This window comes from Bombus vancouverensis, chromosome 12, assembly GCF_051014615.1.
Source record: "Bombus vancouverensis nearcticus chromosome 12, iyBomVanc1_principal, whole genome shotgun sequence".
Classification (NCBI taxonomy): domain Eukaryota; kingdom Metazoa; phylum Arthropoda; class Insecta; order Hymenoptera; family Apidae; genus Bombus; species Bombus vancouverensis.
In genome coordinates this window covers 7,631,373-7,653,175 of record NC_134922.1, presented here as the reverse complement: position 1 = coordinate 7,653,175, position 21,803 = coordinate 7,631,373, and the positions used below count along the sequence as shown (strand labels likewise).

General features: G+C 33.4%; 3 protein-coding genes and 1 long non-coding RNA gene across 7 annotated transcripts; 2 read left to right on the top strand and 2 right to left on the bottom strand.

The window, feature by feature from the left end:
- Positions 1-391: 391 nt before the first annotated feature.
- Positions 392-1,211, bottom strand: LOC117155092 (uncharacterized). 2 transcript variants are annotated; one of them, XR_004463868.2, is made up of 3 exons: positions 1,076-1,211; positions 629-781; positions 392-530 (listed from the first exon to the last, which is right to left on the bottom strand). It is a non-coding gene; the product is annotated as an uncharacterized LOC117155092 (long non-coding RNA). The 2 variants fall into 2 exon arrangements; XR_004463867.2 differs by having other exon boundaries at positions 398-530; positions 635-781.
- A 584-nt stretch (positions 1,212-1,795) lies between these two features.
- LOC117155082 (uncharacterized) lies at positions 1,796-13,831 on the top strand. 2 transcript variants are annotated; one of them, XM_033330650.2, is made up of 8 exons: positions 1,796-1,933; positions 2,819-2,974; positions 3,655-4,106; positions 4,520-4,766; positions 5,669-5,854; positions 5,927-6,176; positions 6,265-6,464; positions 6,547-13,831. In XM_033330650.2, the coding sequence occupies exons 1-8, from the start codon at positions 1,796-1,798 to the stop codon at positions 6,679-6,681; spliced, it is 1,764 nt and encodes a 587-aa protein (XP_033186541.1). In that variant the 3' UTR covers positions 6,682-13,831. The 2 variants fall into 2 exon arrangements, with proteins under 2 accessions (XP_033186541.1, XP_033186540.1); XM_033330649.2 differs by having other exon boundaries at positions 3,652-4,106.
- A 707-nt stretch (positions 13,832-14,538) lies between these two features.
- Positions 14,539-18,794, top strand: SC35 (SR family splicing factor SC35). 2 transcript variants are annotated; one of them, XR_004463884.2, is made up of 5 exons: positions 14,539-14,846; positions 15,061-15,204; positions 15,797-15,994; positions 16,127-16,216; positions 17,793-18,794. XR_004463884.2 is itself a non-coding variant. In XM_033330775.2 (4 exons), exons 1-4 carry the CDS (start codon positions 14,665-14,667, stop codon positions 16,131-16,133), a joined length of 531 nt encoding a protein of 176 aa, XP_033186666.1. In that variant the 5' UTR covers positions 14,539-14,664; the 3' UTR covers positions 16,134-17,291. The 2 variants fall into 2 exon arrangements, 1 of the variants encoding a protein (XP_033186666.1); XM_033330775.2 differs by lacking the exon at positions 17,793-18,794 and having other exon boundaries at positions 16,127-17,291.
- Positions 18,775-21,586, bottom strand: frj (membrane bound O-acyltransferase domain containing farjavit). Its single transcript, XM_033330773.2, has 6 exons — positions 21,224-21,586; positions 20,401-20,672; positions 20,172-20,323; positions 19,890-20,098; positions 19,498-19,819; positions 18,775-19,425 (listed from the first exon to the last, which is right to left on the bottom strand). The coding sequence occupies exons 1-6, from the start codon at positions 21,430-21,432 to the stop codon at positions 19,207-19,209; spliced, it is 1,383 nt and encodes a 460-aa protein (XP_033186664.1). The 5' UTR covers positions 21,433-21,586; the 3' UTR covers positions 18,775-19,206.
- Positions 21,587-21,803: the final 217 nt, after the last annotated feature.

Sequence of the window (21,803 nt, the reverse complement as noted above, 5' to 3'; positions counted from 1 at the left end):
CAAATGAAGATAGTAAGACATTGATAAGACTATTTTTTCCAGTACATTATAATTCTATACAGGGAGTGTACGTACATTAGAATTAGTCACCTTTGATTAATATTCATGACGTTTAATGTTAGAACAGAGAAATAAAACATACTACTGCGGATGTGCAATAGTAAGAAAATGACATATGCAGTAAACTATAACTTTCAAAATTTGTGTTTAAAAATGTAATATGTTTAGGCAAAATTAAGTAAGCTCTAGCTCTCTAATGTGGGATATCAATTTAATTCTTCATCTGGTATTGTGTGATTTGTGCATACATTTCTTAAAAATGTGTGTAACTTGTACATTTGTGTAAATATTGTTATACATTATAAGAATAAATACTATATGTTGGTATATATAATGATATTACGATAAATTAATATATTATTTATTTATAAATAGATAAAACAGAGTAGGCAAATTAATTATAATTACATAATTATTGCAACGAGTGATTAAAATATTAATTCATATCGTCTTGCAAATATCGTGATCGTCTGAAAAGGTAAACAAATTTTTGTATATTTTAATCGTACAAAATTTAACAATAACACGATGAATTTATACGAAAATTAAAAATTGATGTTTATCGTACCACAACCTTATATGTATGAAGATCGGATTAAAAATGTGATAAAATAGCGTGGGCCGAAAGTGGTCGATGGGTCGCGTAATCTTGCGTTAGTCATTCTCCCCGTTTGCCTGATTTATTTATGGGTTGGGCTACTTATTCGATGTAATGAAATTCCTAGTAAAATGACGCGTGATAAGAAACTCGTTTCTTCTATCGATTTAATTGCTGATCTCTGATCAGTATATGGCATTGAGTTAAAGAATCGTTATTTTGATCATTATCACGATCTTACGAGAATAAAATAATCTTAATAATCTTATTGTATTTAAGCATTTATACAATTCTATTAGTAATAACGTATACATTTTGTATAAGATATAAATTTTCCAATCCTTCATGTGTAGGTACATAGGATAGATCGACATTTAATTTAATAAATGTATTTAAATCATTTCGCTGAATACGTACCATAGATACGCATCTGTCTTGATTTTCCATATCCTAAATTCATAATTCACGATATGAAAGTACAGTTATGTTTTACAAGGTGCATAGACACGCGAAAGAAGTACCTGTTACGCGAATAAGATAAACGTCGTAACCTAAAAATTAGAACATGCATTTCTTTCTCAGTTGCCAAGACGAAAAGGCTTGAAAAATTTACAAAGGAGTGACAAGACTATCGAATCGTATAATTCAAATAACAAACTTTTGAACTCGAATTATACATTCGGAAGTATTAACTATGTTTCTTACTATTCGTAAGATCGATTAATTACTTAATAAACGATACATAAAAAAGATGACACGGTGGAGAAAGACAGAAGAAGCCTGGAGATGGCGTAGTATTTGATCGGTCGAGTCCGATGATTCCAGTGAAACTCAGTAACTTCAAAGATGGAAGTAATCGTCAGCGCCTCCCAGTGAGCAGGATCATAAAAAGGAAGTCGGAGAAACATTCTGTTTCTTCGTGGTCTCCTCTCTATGTGGTAGCATAACTGTATGACCGTGTGTACTGTGCCGCTGACAATGAGCCGCGGCGGTGACTGTGATAAGTGATCGTGTACCCTTCCTCGTCGCTAAACGCGTAGTGGCAGTGGAGAAAGATAGTACGTCGGCCAAGGAAAGAGTCTACCTCTTGATGACTCGCGCTTTACGCAAGGCGCAACGTAGCCGGAGCTCACAATTATGTTCGATGTACCGCCCAAGTTCTACGAGCTGTGTCGCCTTTGTTTATCGTCGGACGGTGTCAAATTGTCCATATTCGAAGAGGAAGGCGCCCAGCGGAACTTCGCCGATAAGATACTGACGTGCCTCTCGATTACGGTGAGTTTCGTCAAGAGTTTTCACCGGGTCCTCGTGCCGAGACGAAGATAAATCAGACGCGACCATCTGTGGTTCTCGCACTCGTCATCGTGTCTCCCTCTCTCTTACGCGCGCTCCTATCGCTCTTACCTCGTCTCGATCACGCCTGCTCTCTCTCCACCGTCGTCTTCTATCTCTATTCACCTTACTATCTCAAGGGTGCGTGTGTGTGTGCGCGTGCCACGGGAGAAAGTTTGGCAAGAGATGTGTCCGCGAGATAAGCCGACTCACGGGGGATTTAAAATGGCAGTGATAAGCTCTGTGCTCCTCGCTTCTGCGGAACTCACGGAGAGGGGAGCAGCTCCTTATTTAGACGGCCTGTTATCAGGTTTCACACGCGGATTCCACGAGTCGCTGTCACATTTCACTCTATCCTATATTTCTCCTTTATCTTCGTTATTCGTGATTCGCACTCGTATATATGAACATTCTCTTCTTCTGGAGAAAAGCTCTGCTTCCGTTCAACCTACTTAGAAAAAAATCGCCCGTTTTTATATTTATATTCCTCTTTGACATTTATCTTAAATTTTTGCCTGAAATTAGGACACATTCTGCGATTCTGTATTTTCGATTCTGTATTTTACGCACTTGTATTAAACAAAATTACTTCCATTGTTTTTATATTGAAAGTTGTGTTTATATGATTAAGATTAAGGAGATTTGATTTAAGATGTAGTAATTATTAGCATTGCATTCCATACTGGCTTTAATGTGTAACTGTTACTTGATCTTCTATAGGGAATATTATAGGAATGAATTAGAGTTATTCTAATAAGATTATTATCACAGGTACTGAGTATGTATTGGTTGATCAGAAAAGCAATGATGTAATTGCATTTTATTCAGGTAAAAGATGGAGATTCTTTGCCACCAATCATTTGTCACCGGTGCGTGTACAAGTTGGATGTACTGCACAACTTCCGTGAAGTGTCACACAAATCTGATGTCATACTCAAACAGTACCTGGATTATGCCAAGCAGTTATCATCACACGATGATCAGGTAGTCAACAAATATTTTTTTTAAATGCCATGGATAGAGGAATATTGGAACATAGGGACATGGGTCATTAAATGATATGAATCATATTATTTTCTGGTTAAAAGAGTAAGACTTAATTTAACACAGTAGCATCAGTGAGCAGTCATTCCATTCTAAGTAATGATGCAACTGGAAATGTGCAATATGTGATTGTAGATAAGGATGTGCCTTAGCACATGTATGTTCCATATATTGTAAACACACATTTAACACATACAACCTGCTGTTTATTTGCTTCTCTGCCCTGATATATCAGTAATTATGTAAGACACTTCAAGGTTTCCTTTAATGCAGTCTACTTTAACCTTATCAATTTGATAATAATTGCAGAACAGAAAAATATATGTGCGTAACTAATTATTTTCTTATAAATGTATTGTAATTAAGTATAATTAAGTACAAAGTGCAAATGTTAAAATAGTATTTCTAATTTGTTCTGATAGATGAGAATTTATGCAGAAATCAATAAAATATTTGCTTATTAGAATTTTAATAAAAGTGATGCATTGGATGAAATGAATGTGATAATTTAAGATTAAATTGTTATTTTTCTGTTCTCTTTTGTATGTAGTTTTAAGTATTTCATATGTTTTAGTTAAATAAACCTGTAGTGTAAATAGTAATTTGTTTTTTTTCAGAAGAAATCTTTCTCCACTGCCAAAGTAGCAGGCTTAAGTCCTCTACAGTCATTTCTCCAATTGAACAAAACATTGTTCAATGAGGAGCCTAACTCTCCGGCCAGCATTAATCAAAACGTTATACCTCAGACTCAAACACATCATTTGGAGTTGTGCACCAATGACATGCCTGAGCATGATAACATTAAGTGTGAACCAGAAGATGATACGTGTTCAAATAGTTCTGATCCAGACAGATTAGAAATAGAAGATCGAGATGAGCAGGATACTGAGGGGGAAGAAAATGGTTATGATATGACCATTAACAAAAGAATGAAAGTAGAAACAAATTATGAAGAATCAAAAACGAGTACCCCTAATCGCAGTCCAGTAAATAGAATGGATACACCAGAAAGTAATTGTTCAGATACAAATATTGATCAAGAAACAACAAAGTTGTGGCAAGCATTAGCAAAGTGAGTACAGAATTTAAAATTTGGTAGTAGGGTAGTTTATGTCATACAATATTGATAAGACCATAAAGCTAAATTGTAGTGTATAAATGTAGTTTCCTTTTATATGTTCTTGTTTATTTAATAAAACTATATGTATACAGTCTCAAAGTTCAAACATAGATTTTTATTGACAGATTATATTATCTTTTGTTAAGACTATCCAAATATAATCCTGTGTGCTTAATACATATTTACCTTAGGATTATCAATGTAACTACTGTTTGTAACAGGTTGTTCCTCTAGAGATAAGAGTTCCTTTAAAGATAAAACTTAATTAATTACAGATTTCATATTGCACCTGAAATCTTATTATTACATTATTAGACGTTTTTAGAATTGAAAGAATGTATTCTTTGTTTTTACTTCTCATATAGCAACAGGAGTTTAGAGATTACTAGGACGAATGGTGACAAACTAAATAATGGATTTACTGGTGAAGCAACTAATTTACTGCGTTCCTTGATCAACAACAGACAAATCGGTATTACTGCCGTTGATTCGGACAGAATATCTCCGCAAATTAGGTTTTACAGAGACACCCAAGGGACAACGATCGAACGTACTGTACCCGACTGTTCTGTACTCGGCAATCGTACTAATGTTTCGTGTATAGAAAATAAGGTTTGTACACTTTAAGATATGATATTTTAACTCAGTAATATAAATCTTTGTTACTGTATTTGAATCGTGGGTATTTTAAAGTGTCATTGGGAATTTTTCTCAATTTACCTTTAGGATTTTCCAAATATACGTATTTACGAACTATATATTGCGATCGGGAATTAATAAAGTATACGAAGTTATTATAGAAGCAGTAAAAGATTACTGTTTTTCCGAAATTATACCTTAAAAAAAAGAAAATTATACCTTAAGAAAATCCAGAGATTTATGGAAACACGGAAAATCTTTATTTTCTTTTATATTCATACTTTTTTGACCCTGATCTTCGTGCAAATAAAGGTTCTTCCATGTGAAGTCCTTGCAGTTTGTTCAATGCAAATATTAGAAAAGAACTGCAGGTATAGAAAAGAGGACAGGTCAGGTGACCCTTGGGTGTCAAGGGGGATCCTTTTAGGATTATTCAGGTCCCATCTGCTCGCAGGTAAGAAACGTGGTAGGCCTTGTAGATAATAGATAACTGAGAAGCCCTTTGTGATAGGCCATAAGCGCTAAGTCCACCATGTCAACTCACTGTTAACAGATGTTCAGATAAGTTGGGTTTCTATAGATTCTTAAACGCGTTTTGTTCCGCATGAGAAATTCTTCAATTTATTCTATAATAAGAAACAGGATTGTAATACTATTTTCCGTTCTATTGCCTTTTTATCTTGATAACGGGTACCTGCAAGAAATTACTTTTACCCTCGGAAGGTTACGTATATTCAGGAAATTTCGAGTTATAAATTTTCTCTGCGTTTCGATTTATCACGATTATGAACTAATGTTGCAATAATTACCGAATGGTTTTAAATGTAACAATAATAAATATCCAATGGTTTTCCAAAATATCCGTTAATCTATAGGGTACATCCGTGGACAGTAATCCGTCGAGCCCTGCCAGTATCGGTCGGAAGGAGACCAAGTGTCGTAGAAAACAAAGTTATCCTAGTAAAGCTCCAATGAGTCCAGACGTCGTTAATTATCAACACGAATCTAATGAAGAGCAAGCACAAGACTTTACAGCGTGGTCAAATAAAATGAAGGGAAAGGTACGACCGGAATGATGACGAAATATATTATGGTAGAACGAAATGTTACATTCGTTTTTCTTTTTTCTTTAGGTGGAGGACCAAAAACAACAATTCGATCAACACAGTGGTAATATGGCGAAAAAGGTAGATATGTCTTGTACAAATTGCGGCACCATGACCACAACCATTTGGAGAAGGAATATGAAGGGGGAAATGGTTTGTAACGCTTGTGGACTCTATTATAAACTGCATGGAGTAAATCGTCCAGTTACCATGAGAAGGGACACGATACATACACGCAGACGCAGACCCAAAGGCGAGAAACCGACAAGGCATAGAAGTAGGCATTAGATACACTTGATAATTTAATAGGTTTTGTCAATATGTTCTTTTTTTTATATATATATTTTCCTTTTTTTTTTATTCAGAAAAAGGTGACTCAATTTTGGCACCACAATCAGAGCAAATGGATGCAGAAAGTGCGGACATGTTGGCAGCTCTTCGGCGACAAATTCAACCCCATTTAATGATGGCTGCATTAACGCCACCACGTATACCTGGTGCCCATCCACCAGCCCCTACCGCTCAACTTAATTATTCTCTTCCCTTACCTAGTTATATGATGCATGTAAGTATCATAAAACAATTCGATGATCGTTAATTTATAGGCTAATAGGTTTAAACTTTTTAATATCTATATATCATAATAGCATGTAAAGGCAGAAGGGCGAGAACAATGTCATTTATCCACGGAGGTAGAAGAAACTGAAGCAGGAGATGAAGAGAATGTCTCGGACGTACCATTGAATTTGGTTGCGACGTCGTTATCCGAAGAAGCACACTGAAAACACTTCGACCAGCTTCAGAACGACTTCGCTATAGGTATATATATACATACATATATATACATATATATATATACATATATATACATACATGTATATATATATACATATATATATATACATATATATACATACATGTATATGCATACATATATATATGTATATTATATTATATATATACATACATATATATATAACAAAGAATCTCTAGACAGAATAGTCTGTCCGGTGATACACAGGGTGTAAAAGACGAGATTGTTCTCCTTCTCCTTTCTGTCACTGATTCTCGTCCATGATTCTCTTTTTTGGACTCTCCTTTTCTCTCTTTTCCTCTTTTCCACGGTCTCGAGAAATTTGAAGTGGTAGAATATTGGGATGTGTATTTATCCCTTGAGCTACCAAGCCCGTGGTGCAGAGCGCACGAAGGAACGATGATATTAAATACGCAGTATTAATTACGTGGTTATTCAAAATATGTACATATATATACACGATATATACGAATACGAAGAATATTTTTATACAAAATTTTCTACGCTTGCAGCTATAGAGAGCGACGGGCGATCGTTGTACATACACGCGCAAATTGTTCTTTCGGTGTCGCACGTATTTTACGCGTTAAAAAGGAATGGTGGTCGTTGTCTGTTTTCTTAGTGACGTAAGAAATTCAGTCACCAGTGAAAGTTTTTAGAACGGTGCTAGATTACTGTTCGAGAAGGCTTAGAAATAAAGAAGAAGAAGCAAAAAAATGAAGATTTGTCACTAAAAGATTAGTGAACAAAATTTAACCGTTTTGTTCCACGGGCTTTTAGCTGTCAGTGATGTTACAATCATAATTGTCTCGTTGTTTTGCGTAATATTCAAGTTAAAAAACGAACGTCCCTCAACTGAACTCAACTAGTAAACAAAATCTATTTTTAATTGGATTTAATAACGAGCGAAGTCTTATTAATCCAAACTGAAGAAATGGAAGGAAATCAATGGAACAGAAAAACGGTTGCAATGTGGCAAATATTTACTAAAGAAACAAATATTCGATACATATTTTATAACTTGAGCTTTGCCACATTACAGTTTTGCCAGTATCATTTTTAAAGATTATATTCTAGTGGCCTTTCAACGATTCATCTCTTTTCTCTTCCCCTTTTTAGCTCTTATTGCAGTAAATGCAGATAATTTAATTACAGATACGATCTTAATTTAGATGATGTAGATACTTTTTTACATGAGCACGAGACTGCCGGTGTAAACACATTTAAATACTCTTTCTACCATTTACGTATTTTTCCCCCTCCCTTCTTCTCTACGTATTGAAAAAGCTTGTCGACTGTTCATGCAGTCGCCGATGATTTGTACTTAATAGACAAGGCAGCACACCACCATATAAGCTAAGACTCCGAAAGCAATAAAAACGCGATGGTACGTAGAATAGATTGTCGTCATACAATACTCGTTTGCGTGCTCTCTCGACGGCATACATAAATTTCAGGAACTAATACTTAGATAACATTCATTTATATGCCAGACGTTAAAAATAACAAATTTTATTGCTCCACAATTGCTGTAGGTATGTTTCACATATTCCACAGTCTCCCTTTAAATTTCTTCCTTAACTCTGTTTAATTTTATTTTCATATTGTAAAAAAGCCAAGAAAACAATGAATATTTTGATGTAGATAAACAAAATTGTTCGTTTTTCTAAGGGTTATCACTGATCTATATTTTCCAGAATGTACAGATCACACATTAATAAACAGGTATTAAGCAACCCTAAATACCACTTAATACGATGGCCAGTGCATCTACTCATGTATCGTTATATCTAACATTGTATACCTAAACAACTTTGCCAAAAATAGATTTAGTCTATGTAACATAGAGTATAGTTAAGGGCATATGATAAAAATTAACGTTTTATCTTTCTCTTTTACAACCTCATACACAGCATTTACATATTTCTCCTTTATTTTTCTCCCTCTTCTTATAGCTCTTCTTATCAGTGATACCTCTTGGCATACACTGCTTTACAGAGCTTTTAAATTCACTTACAGTGATTAGTGGAGCAACTTAGTTTTAGTCGTTATCAAAGGAGCCTTATGGATACACTCGTATAAATATATATATACAGACACAAATGATACAGGCATATTACACATACACTCATACAAGTATTACATACATAGATACAGTGTTCTATGTTATTATACGAGTATGAATGATACCACAAATCAATGCTATTGCTTTCCTTTTTTAAACTTTTAAATCTTTAAGCTTTTAACTTGTAAGATTATGAAAATAAATAATACATTCGTATTTTATTTCGTATTTTTTAGAATTTTCAATCAAATCTCCGAACGATTACGGTTTAATGCATAACAAAAGCTAATTTATATACTCTATATTTTTAATGTATATAATATTGTTTTATACATATTTTTTAAATATGAGTGGCATTGAAGATGTGGTATCTTTACATTGATAACACGAGTATTGGAGGAAGAGGCATAAACTATGATGAGGTTTCACAATAGTTGCGATCCAAATAACAGATTGCTAAACTTTTCTCTTGTACGTCGAAATGATCCTTCCATTTAGTACGTATTCGATACACTTCCTGTTTTATAAGCAGGTTGAGAGGTAACATATCTTTTAAATAAGTCTTAACAAGTGTATATTCTACGTATTTTATTTACTTTTATTGTAAAACGAATTTGTAAATATTCTTCAAAATTTCAGTGTCTTTTTTACAGACATCAGTTGTATGAACTGTAAATTTCGTATAGGTAAAACACTTTTCTATTTTTAAGCGGTATATACTACTTATTTAAAAGATACGTGATACACATTTAGGCTTAAACATCTTACTAAGGGACGAAAGTAATCAGTTACTAAAGTACGTAGGGCCTTGACTTCTCTTGGTCAAGCTATAGATCGCCAGTTTTTTTTAAATTCTGTTGATAGAACATTTTAGAATACCATTTTTTTAAGTGTACCATACGCGAAGAGAATGAACTTATTTATGAAATAACATTGATAGAAAGAAGTGAAAGCAATGGACAGTTATTTTGCTAGGCATTTTTTTTCTCTCAGTTATAAATATTTGGCTCGACGTAGCTTGTTAAATAACAAAAAAAGCATAACTATTATTATCCTTATATTTTTTTTAATTACTATTATTATTATTATTATTATTATTATTATTATTATTATTATTATTATTATTATTACCATTGTAGATGCGTAAGTAGAATTAGATTTGAGCTCTCTACTAATTCTGAAACTAGAGGATATTTTTTATAATTATTAGAATCGAGAAATCGAGTATTGCTATTATATATATATATATATATATATATAAATACATTAATATTATTGATATATCGATTTCATTAAACGTTAAGGACATTACGATCCTTTTTAAATAAGGTTTAGTTGCAAGACCGCCACTCGTCACGACTCGTTTCTTTTCTTTTTTTTTTTTTTTTTTTTTTTTTTTAACAATAATGAACGAAATAAAAAAATAGCTGAGGCTTCTTATAGAATTTTTTTTTATGTATCAGTATTCTACGCGTTTGACTTTAGCTGTTAAGAGTTTTAACCAACACTACTTAAAGGAATCCCCGATGGCGAGATTTGTCTTACTTAATTATTAAATTATTTAGTTATTTTCCCTCTTGAGTCCTTCCCGTGTCCTTCTACTCCTATTTTCCCCCCATCCTTTTCCTTCGTCCTTGTTTTGTACGTCTATTTTTACATAAGTGACCCTCCCCTGAATAATTATTTAAACTATAATTTATTGTATTCACCGTTTTTTGCACCGACGTTTAACGTAAGACATTTTCTTTTTTTTTTTTTTTTTTTTTTTTTGGCAACGACTGGCTTAATTTATTGTTTCTACATTGTACTTTATACGAGTTTCGCTCTCTCTTTTTTCTTCTTCCTTCCTTTCTTTCTTTCTCTTTTCTTTCCTTTGCATTCTTTCTTTTATCTTTTGTAAAATGAGAAACAGAACAATTACACGCGTTAGCTAGTAATGATCAGGCACTGCGCGTGTGGTCATTCCCACCTTTTCTGCGAGACACACTCGGTTTTATGCGGTACGAGATGCGGACGGTCAATGCTTTAGGTGCCTTCACCTGGAGATTTCGTTGAATACAGATGCTCACGTGCACGTTACTAACGCGTTAAAAACGCCACTTATTGTAATGATTTCTACTCTCGATCCATCCGCTTCTCTCCTCACCCTCACGAAACATGTGTGCCTCTACGAACTATTGATATTTCTTCAAATTCGAGTCGCTTATTAACGGGTACGAGAAAAAAGAAAAAAAAAAAAACGAAAAAAGGAAGAAAGGAAGAGAAAAATAGTCAATGACCGTCTGATTATATACGGTATGCGTATGTAATTAATTACCGAAATGGTGAGCTGGAGTGAGATCAAAGCGATGGATCGAGAGTAGGCGAGATCACTGCGAGGTGCTTCGTCACCACGTGCACATCTTTGTTGTTAATCTTCGATGATCATAGGAAGCGGTTCTTTTAGAAAGAAAATCGCGGCTACGGAGCATCTCGTGTCCACGATGAACAAATGTATACGAAAGTCTCGAGGATAAGAAACAAAAATGATATGAGACAAAGAAATGCATAATTGTACATGACAAATAGAGAGAGAGAGAGAGAGTGTGAGAGAGAGAGAGAGAGAGAAGGGGTTTTCGCGGAAAGATGGAAAATGTAAAATAAATAAGGGGTGAATCGTCGATACTTCTCTGCGGCTTGCGTTGAAAAATAATTAATTATTAACTCGCAGCACTGTTCCGTCCGTCTGCGCGACCGTGAATCTTTTGATTTCACCGAGATTTCCTTGGTCGAAGTCCTAAGTCACACATAAATACACGTATTACACACACACGCGCGCGCGCGCGCGCGCGTACACACACGTGTGTGTATATATATATATATATACACACACGTTACACGCGTAGAGGCGCGCATTAAACATACACAATTTACATTAATGCATAAGAGAAACTTACGTACACACGATAAGTATATAAACGGTGAAGAGAAGAAGCGATAATAGAGGCGTAAATCGTAAAACATTGTGAAAAAGGTTTAAAAAAAAAAAAAAAAAAAAAAGAATAAAAATACACACTGTAAGAAACTGGAAGCGCTAAGACCCCTTCCCCAGTTCTTACACCGAGTATTAAATCTGTACTAATCGACTGAGTATTATTTTTATATCGAGCGTAATAATATTAATAAACGGATATAAATTAAAACGTGAGACAGAGAATGATGGGTTAAACCGTACGTGAAGCCGAGAGAGAACTATTGTAAAGGCAGCGGATGAGAGATGCGTTCTCTTTTTCTTCTTTCCTTTTCCGAATTTCGATTTAGCGTTGAAAGTGTATGACATGTGGACACGACAAGCGAAATTAAGAAGGCGAAGGAAAAGGGGAAAAGGAGAAGGCATGCGACTGATGATTGTGAATGTCCTGATTACAATATTTTGTATACAACCACAATGCGAACTGAGCGGAGAAAGAAACAATTACGAACGAGAGAAATGACAAAGAAATGGAGGGAGAGAGATAATTAATTAACGACGGAAGATTGTAAAGCAAGATCTGATGAACCAGCGTCTTTTTTTTTTCGTAAGAGCGTTGCGGAGCTTTGATCGGCCAGAAACTAACTTATAACAAAAGGAGAAAAGGAAAACTCGATATGTAATATCGTATTGTACGTTTATTACATATGCGACGTAGCAATAGATAAATGACGATAAAAAGAAATATGAAAAGAGAAAATGAATTACTTTTGTATTCACGGTTATCTATGATAATAAGTTAGTTCGGGCTAAGGCCAGCAGCTGTTGAGATTATTCATGGTTGTGTGTATCATTATAAGTATTTTGAATTGTTGAATAGTAATTAGTGTAAGCGGTGGCTTGAACGGGGCGACGTCCCACGCCCACGGAATGCACGAAGAGACGTCGCGTCGTCCAAGTTCGGTCTCAAGTATTTCAACATTTGTCAGATATACATTTTTTCCCTCCGTCATCCAAGATATTTGAAAGTTTCGCCCCGTACAGATCGATTTTACTGACATTACTTCGCCTGTGTTTTATATAATATACATATACATATATGTTATATATATATATATTTTTTAATAATCTTAATTGTAACAAGTCGTGTATCCCACGTATGGAATCGTTGGACCCTTTTTTTAATTTATAATTATCGCGAAGCACATCTATTACACATGACAAGTGATAACATAATAATCTTCGATTAACTTACGGGTCTAATTTTTCAACCCTCATCTCTTTCATTATACGCTCTCTATGTAATGTCTCTGTCTGATTTCAAAATCATCTCATTTCCATTTCTCTTGCAATCAGAATCTCTTCTTCGAATCTCCTTTTTTTCTTTCTCTCTTTTTTCCTCGTTTGTATTTTGTAATAATAAGATACCTGTTAAACATTTCTAAGCTATTTATTGAATCGAATATCGCTATGTGGTTTGTTAGAAATTCTTTCGACGACCTTTATCCTGCACGTATTACTTCCTTTTATTTCGAGACCACGCTTCGCGTACATACTCGTGGCTCTGCCAATGGTTCACGAATCTTCAGAGGAAAAGGAAGATAGAAAAGTAAAAAAAGAATAGAGCGAGAATTGCGATCACTCGACGTCTCTTATTTTTGCGCCTACCGCCTAGCTAAGTCAAAGAAGTATTGTGAGTACTGTGTTTGTTGTTAACACGTTTGCCCTTCGGTTCTTTATTTCAAATTCTCTTTTCACTCGATCTTTTTTAAAATACGTTAAAAATTAACGTTTCGTTTTCTGCCTACATTTCCTTAATCAAACGAAAGATCGTCTCGTAACATGCAAACATGTCGATGCAACAGACACAGGAGATCGGCGGGTAAAGGACCAAAATGTACAACAATTGCGTTTGCCCTTTCTTACGGTTGGTATGATTCGTTTTCGTAAACGTGCAAAATGGAGATCGAAGCTGTAATTGTATCGGTGGATTTTTAAACCATGTTGACAGATTATTTTGTGGGGCATCTTATTGCAAGGGCATTGTTGTGATACCACAGATGCAGCTTCATTGAAACTTAAATAAAAATAATGCGTTAACGATTTGTTGCGATCAATGTTTACCACCATTGACCGCGTGTGTCTGATATTGTACGTGGAATTTAATTTTTTTATATAAAAACCTGTTTAGAAATGAAACATAAAAGACGAGTCGATATTTCCTTCACCGAAGTTATCTATGTCATTCTACGTTAGTTCCCATGATATTTTCTTATGTAGAGCAACGTTGTTCCATTAAAACCTTTGTGTACTTTCTTTTGCTTTCGATAAAACAAGAGCAAATTCAAACGTTTTCATTTATTTTTCGATAAAAATTGCTGCCCGTTTAAATTTGAAATTGGCCGGAAGTGAGCAACGTAAGTCATTTCACTCCTATGTAGTATTAAAAAGAATATGAAAATACACTTTAAATTTTCATAAATTATATGCAGGAATAAAAGAAAATTATTGGAATACTTAATTTATATGAAATATTGGAGCATATTTAATAAAAGAAATAGTTCTTATAGATAATTTTCACTTCCATCAAAAACAATTGTTTGTGCTTTTTTTTAAATTTTTACTGCAACTCATTTCAATAAAGAAATCATAATCTTTTTGCCAAAATATCCTTGTTTTATCAGTAAATTAATAAAATCAATTTATTTTACGAATGAAAGAAAAATATGTGCATTTCGTACAAAAAAGAATTTGACGCGCGTAGTGCGATATTTTATTTACGTCATTTCCGACCATATTGCGCGTAGAATTCATTCTTCCGTTGCTCGCCATCTTGCGTTGAACGTACATGCACCTGTGGTTCTTGTTCTAAAACTGATTTCGTCGACTGTAGTATTGTTTTTATTCAATTCGAAGTCCTCAACGAATTGAAAAACATGAGTTACGGTAGGCCACCACCTCGAATTGATGGGATGGTGTCCTTAAAAGTGGACAATCTCACGTACAGAACGACGCCGGAAGATCTGAGACGCGTGTTCGAAAGATGTGGCGAGGTTGGCGACATTTACATACCCAGGGACCGTTTTACTCGAGAAAGTCGCGGATTTGCGTTCGTTAGGTATGTAAAGATCTATTTTTCTTAGTGTTTATCGATTTTTGTGCACATTCTGTTGATTACGATTTATTAGTGTGACGTCATTGTAGTATTCAGATAACGAAGCTTATATATAGCAACAAATATTATGGCCAAACAATTTGTATTTTCTAATAACATATATATATATTATATATGTCTAAAATAACATTTTTATTATTGTGAGTCATTGTTTTAGATTCTATGATAAGCGTGATGCGGAAGATGCATTAGATGCTATGGATGGAAGACTGTTAGATGGCAGGGAACTTAGAGTTCAAATGGCCCGATATGGACGACCAACTTCACCACACCGAAGTCGTGGTAGCCGACGACGAGGAAGGTAATTGTTATTAAAACATTTTTATTATATAGAAAATCTGTATACCTTTATGTTGGGATATTTATACCATAGTCCAACACTTATATGTATACTCACTGTGTGATTTGAATTTAGTTTACATATTGTTAAAATTTTTTTTCTCATTGTGAAGATCATCAATAACAGATACTGTGGCTTGCGAAAGTATTTGAATGTTTACTATAAAAAGTTGCTATATCCATATTATATATATTGCATAAAACATTTTGAAACTGTTTATTACAAACATATACTTTGTACAAATTGTCAAAGTATTCGTGAAAAATGTCTATATGTGCTTGAATGTTTTTGTACCCCATTGTATTATATACTAATATATTATATAATAATAATATATAGTATATAACAATATAATTATATATAAAAATGTCAATAATTTTATTCCTGAAAGTACAGCCAATGCAAAATATGTGAACAGTTTGTATCTTTTTTTATATAAAATTGAAACTTTTAAAGAATAATTGAAGAAATTAATTGAGCGACATAAAGATTAGGTAAAATACTTAACACGTAATACTATGTAGCTTTGTATCAATAGCCTGTTTGTTTATAGATCACGTAGTAGAAGCAGAGATCGAAGACGCTCGCGTTCTAGATCTCGCAGTAGATCAAGGAGCCGAGATAGAGATCGCAGGCGTTCATATAGTCGAAGTCGCAGCCGCTCGCGTTCCGACAGTAAGAGCTCGCGTGGAAAGTCCCGTTCTCGCAGCAAGTCTCCAGATAGGCAAAAGGACAGTCGCTCCAAATCAAGGTAAGTTTTATGATAATAGATGAAACTTAATTTATTCTTATCACTATACATTCGCTCCACAAACATCAGTTATAATGTTAAACGCATCATTGATAATATATATTCATATAATATGATCTTTTTTCCATGCAGGGACTGAAGTAATTGAACCATATACGAGTACAACTGTGAACTGATGCACATGCTGCGAGTGCAGAATAAACGTTTCTTGAGAACAAAAAGGTATTCTATTACCCTCTATATCTAGAGCAACACTGTCGCACGTTCACATTTCTTCTGTCACTTACATATTAATTATGACAACGCACTACTTGGGTTATCAAAAGAAAAGAAAAATGAACCCAATACTAATTTTAATGTAATGTATTTAGATTGTGAGTTTAATAGACTCGCGACGACTTTCATTTGCAAGTTTTTATAATAATTCCTACTCTGTTAAGTGATATATTGTCTCAATGCTTATTTCTGATCAGAAGAAAGTTAATGTGTTTTTCTGGTTTCGCGTGTATGGACATTGTTGTAGCGAAACAGCTTGTTTTGATCAGTAAATTAACATTCATTATTATCCTATTAAGAGCTTCGAAATAACGTGCTGTAGCACCTACATGAATGATCTTTTATTCTGTTCTGGAACAATGGCAGGAATTTCACATCTTGACGATGTTGCGGATAATATTCAAGTTTACACTCTATAAATAATTAAATAAAAGAAATTGTTATTAGTTCGATCACAAAATGTTCTCATCTTATGTTAAAATGTAGTGTGCACAATTCTCAGTACGTCTCGATATAAGTGAGTTATAAATGATTACAGTTTATTCTTTTTCTTTCGTTTCTTGAGTCATTATGAATATTTTAATCTCTATATAGTATACATAAGTAATAAGAAGAAACCAACTGTTTCGATAAAATTGTGAAGTTGTTTCCCAATATTAAAAATTATTTGAACCAAGCAAGATGGATTAAATATTCCTGGAAATACATGAGGGTGTTAATATGGTAATTAGCAGGTAATGTAAACTGTATGTGGTCGATTTGAGTCCAATTTTTGTACAAAGTTTAAGCTAATTTCCTAAGTCGTAATAACTTGGAATAATTTTTCATTGTTTGTGAATATAATTTGATCGACAAATTATGATTACGACTCGATTAGACAGAAAAAGTAAAGAAATAAACAAGAAAAATTAAAAGTCGTAATCTATATAGATTATAGACATAAGTTCTGCGTTTCTGTAACAATATACAGGTTTATTTATGTAAGATTGCCATTTATAATAAAGTGTAATAAAATGCAGAAGACGGAACTATTCACATAGTTTTAGACAGTGTTTAAAAACTACATATATAGATGTAGGTAATGCTGTCAGAAAAATAAGTTACTCGAAAATTTTATATCATTTATATTCGTCTACGAAAAAATTTCGATATCGTAATTATGGATTTTCTTGTATCGAGTACAATGAGACTAAAACAAAATGTCCCAATTAAGATCATAAGCTTAAGAAATTAACAGTGGTACAATCTTTCATATTTACTTATTACTTACATACTGCTGTTCACTTCTGAATGTTATTAACTTCCTCGAATCTTGTATAAAACAACGCTGTCATTAATCTTAGATAGATCAAATTCTAGAATTTAAGATAATTTAACATTTAATCATTGGTCTTATCTTTAATATTATAATTAATCGATCGTCAAACATCTTTCAACAAAAGAAAAAAAAGATAAAATTCCTCACACACGGATGTAACACGTTTATTCCTTATAACTAAGTTGTAATTTTATGGTGCCACAGGCGGTGGAAAGGAGTGGCGTGGCGAGTGTAGCTGATGATGGGGTAGCTGAGAGTAAGCAGTAAGCCGAGTAGCAGGGCTGTAAGCAGTTTGCAGTAGCGAGCGGTTGGTGGTCTGGTGAAAGCAGGTTCGCGCTAGTCGATCAGGGCGAGAAAAAGAGAGAAAGTGTGTGAGCGAAAGCTGTTTCTCTCTCTGTGGGGGGTCGGCGTGCAGAAATCGCAGAGGGTACGGTCTCGAGAGTGCAGAGAAATATGCAGAGAGCACGACGAAAAGCCACACGCGGTTGCTGGTCTCGACCATCGTCCGGTTTGCAGGTAGCACGTGAGCATCACCAGACCTCGCAAGCAGCAACTCGACATTTCAACTATTATATCTACCAATTGCTTTGCGCGTTTCTTGAAACAAATCATTTCTCCAGCAATGGTCCGTTCGAAGTCAACTATGTACTATCTTATTTCCAGCTGTGTAGGTCTGATTCGTAAGTTGAACGAGTTTAAATGTCGATTTTCTAAGTACGAATATCCTTTTCACAAATTTCTTAACGTCGGCGTATCAAGATGTATTTCATTTCGCTTCAATGGTTCATTTTATACAATTTTCAAATTAGTTTCTTCCAAGGTACTAATCTACGCCCAATTTTAAAAACAGATATTTCAATTTTGACTTTCACTTTTTTTTAAATAGTTAATGAAATTGAAAACGTATCTATCGTTAATATCGTTTTCGATATAACCTATAACGATTCCAATTTTTATATGATCATCGCTTGAAACACTTGCCGCCACATTACAAATAATTGGGAAAGTTTCGAGGGTGGGCAGTGGGATCCTTTTGTTTTTCCTGTGTTCTTTTTTCAGGTGTCACCGAACGTCGATAGAGTAGTAAGTATTTTAGAGGTAAGGTAATGTTGCAGTAAATAAAAGATTTTTTAAGGGGAAGAATATAAATCTTTGTAGAGATGTGAAGGGTTTGATCAATAAAGAATTCTTGTCGAAGAAATAGAACTTTTTATTCCTCACTTGTATCAATGGAAAATTTAAAACCTAATTATCCAAAGATAATTTTTCGTTCTTTTTTCTAAATAGTGTAAATCTAAATTCTTCGTTATCCTACAAGTCGAATAATTTAACAATAGTAACAAAAAATATATTACATTTTTTTGATAAGCATTTCAATTGTAATCATACATGATCATTCTTAATTATGATCATCAATAAATTTTTCTATCATTTACATTAAAGTGAAAAGATGTAATATTCTAAAAAATATTTTAATATTACACTATGCTAATGATCTTTGAATGGCTTGATGCGTATAGTTATACGAAGCGTATTATAATACACGTGTCATTTAGATATTTCTATATCAACTCGAGCATGACACGAAAATTTATATATAATGCAAAAGATTTATAGACTATTTATCTTTATCCTTATCTCCTGTAGGCTTGAAAATATATAATTTGCAGTAAAGAGCTGCAATGTATAACGTAAGTGCTATGATATGACCAGAGAAATATACAAGTTTGTAGTAAGCTAGAGTTTCTTTGAAATCTAATACTAAGAATGATATTCCCAAATACGCCATGCAAGTTGTTTTCTCATACCATCCTAGCAAATACCACAATTTTCTGGCCTAAAAAACGAAAGTTACATAAATTAAAATTTCAATTAATAGTTATGAATAGATATCAAAAATAGAACTTACGATACTGTTTTCAGCGGCTTGCTGATAAAATTTGTAGAATATGTCCTCTGATAACAGAAAAAGAGGAATCTGACAGAAGCAAACAGCATAGCCAGCTGACCAACCATGCCAAACAGCAGAAAGTAATAGGGTTAAGAGAGCTCGCATATTTTTCATTGGCAGTCGTTTATAGATGTAGACACCAAACCAATATTGAACACAATTGTTCCATGTTTTCATAGCTGTTCTTGTCGAATTGCATTTTTCTAATTTCCAAACATTCATATTATATACAGTTTCAAAATCCAATTCTTCGTTCTCCAGTTTCTCAGGTGTTTTAGCTCTGTAACGTTTAGTTGCTATATTTTTGTTCCAAATAATGAATATTATTACAGAGAAAAGGATGCTCTTACAATGTTTCTGTTGTTTTATAATCTTTGGGACCTAGTCCTTGTATAGGTTTACATCTAGTAGGATATGCTCCTAGTCCAGCCATTTGACATCCACATTCTGCTAAACCCATTCCAATGTACATTCTTACTCGAAAAAGGACGAATGTAGGATACATATAAAAGTGTCTATAAAGGAAAGATCTTTCTGCATATTCTTCTGTTAAAATATACTGAAATACAAAGTGAAACTTAATCATTTATAATTCTGCCTATATTTGTTGGTAAAATGAAAACTGATATTACTCTGACGGGATAGCAGTAATTCATTATGAAGAATAGGACAACAAAGAATGTAGTTTGTTTCAGTTTGTATAGCGTGACAGGCCATGGATCTACTACTTTAGAGAATGGCTTATATAGATGGTCCCAATATGTTCTATACCGATAGTATGGTCCTGTAGAGAGAAATATTACATTTAATATAACATCAAAATTAGATTAATTATAGTTACTTAAAGTATCATAGAATTACCAGTCAAAAGTCCCATATAGCCAAAACCATAATGAAAAACATCTAAAAATCCAACATTTTTTATTGCTTCATTATCTACTCCTTCTGGATCATCAGCTGGAGGATTAATAGCTGCATTTAGTTCAAACGCTAGTCCAGATAATTTTAGTGTTAAGATCATCAGTATGAGATTTGTATGAGTTGATGGTACTGGTAAACCAATATAATCCCCTAATCGAGATATAACAAGTAGAAAGAAGAATGAAAAGATAAAGCTGACAATATGAGATTTCCTGCAAATAACAACAAATTGAGAAATGACATTAACTAGTTTTATAAAAGAATGGAATATGAACAGAAAATTTATAAGGAGCGTTTATTATTAAAAAAATTTTGTTTGTTTTATGTTACATAATATTAAGTAGAAAGTGATAATAAATTTTTGCATCTCACATAAAATAAAATGATAAACACTAGTTCAAAGAACGGGGATTTTCATTATATTAATATTTCCATTCGGCAATCAAGTTACAATTGGTGGTAATTTGATACTTAACAAGTGCTAATTATGTCTTTTAAGAATAGTGCATTATTGAGATATATATCTAAAAATGACACAGTTAATTTGATCTGTACATTTGTAATTTTAGATAAGATTGAAATATAAGAAAATCATATCGTACAAAGTAAGTAGATACGATGACATTATCAAAAATAATTTTAAAAATATTTCACTTAAAATTGAGTTAATAATTTTGACACATTATGACACACAATTGATAAGCTAAAACGCTCCTTGCTTAAATCGACAAATAAATATAATTAACGAATTAATATATCATACTTTGGTGAGATGTTGGTTATAATAATAGCGTTAATCAGAGAAAAAACCAAAGGGAAAAGTATATAACTTCCTGAGACAACTCCTGTTAATAGGATGCCAATTAACGTGCCGGTCCATTTCTTCACCTCTGGATCTTCTATTTTTCGATAATAAAACCCGACGAATACACAAAACAACAACAGTGTGACGTAAACTACATCCGTCCACATCGTATCAGCTCAGTTGTAGAAACTTTACTGTGTCTTCTTTCTATCCTATCTCATTTCCTCCGTCCCACCGACTACAGTTAAATTGTACGTAATCAAATCGGTGAACTTTGTACGTTAATAAATCGGATATTATTACTATACAATTACTAAAAAATTTTGGTAATTTACATTTATTCACAAGCTTCTTTTTTTATTTAAATTTCGGTAATTTGTAATTTAAATGATAGAAACATTCGACCGTATATTTTTGCTTCTCTTGCAGACAAATTACAGACAAATGCAATATGTATATCATTGATTTTTTGCTGAGTCAATAATTTAGCAGAGCGAAGTTATATTTACTAAAGTAATTTAAATAATAATTATATATA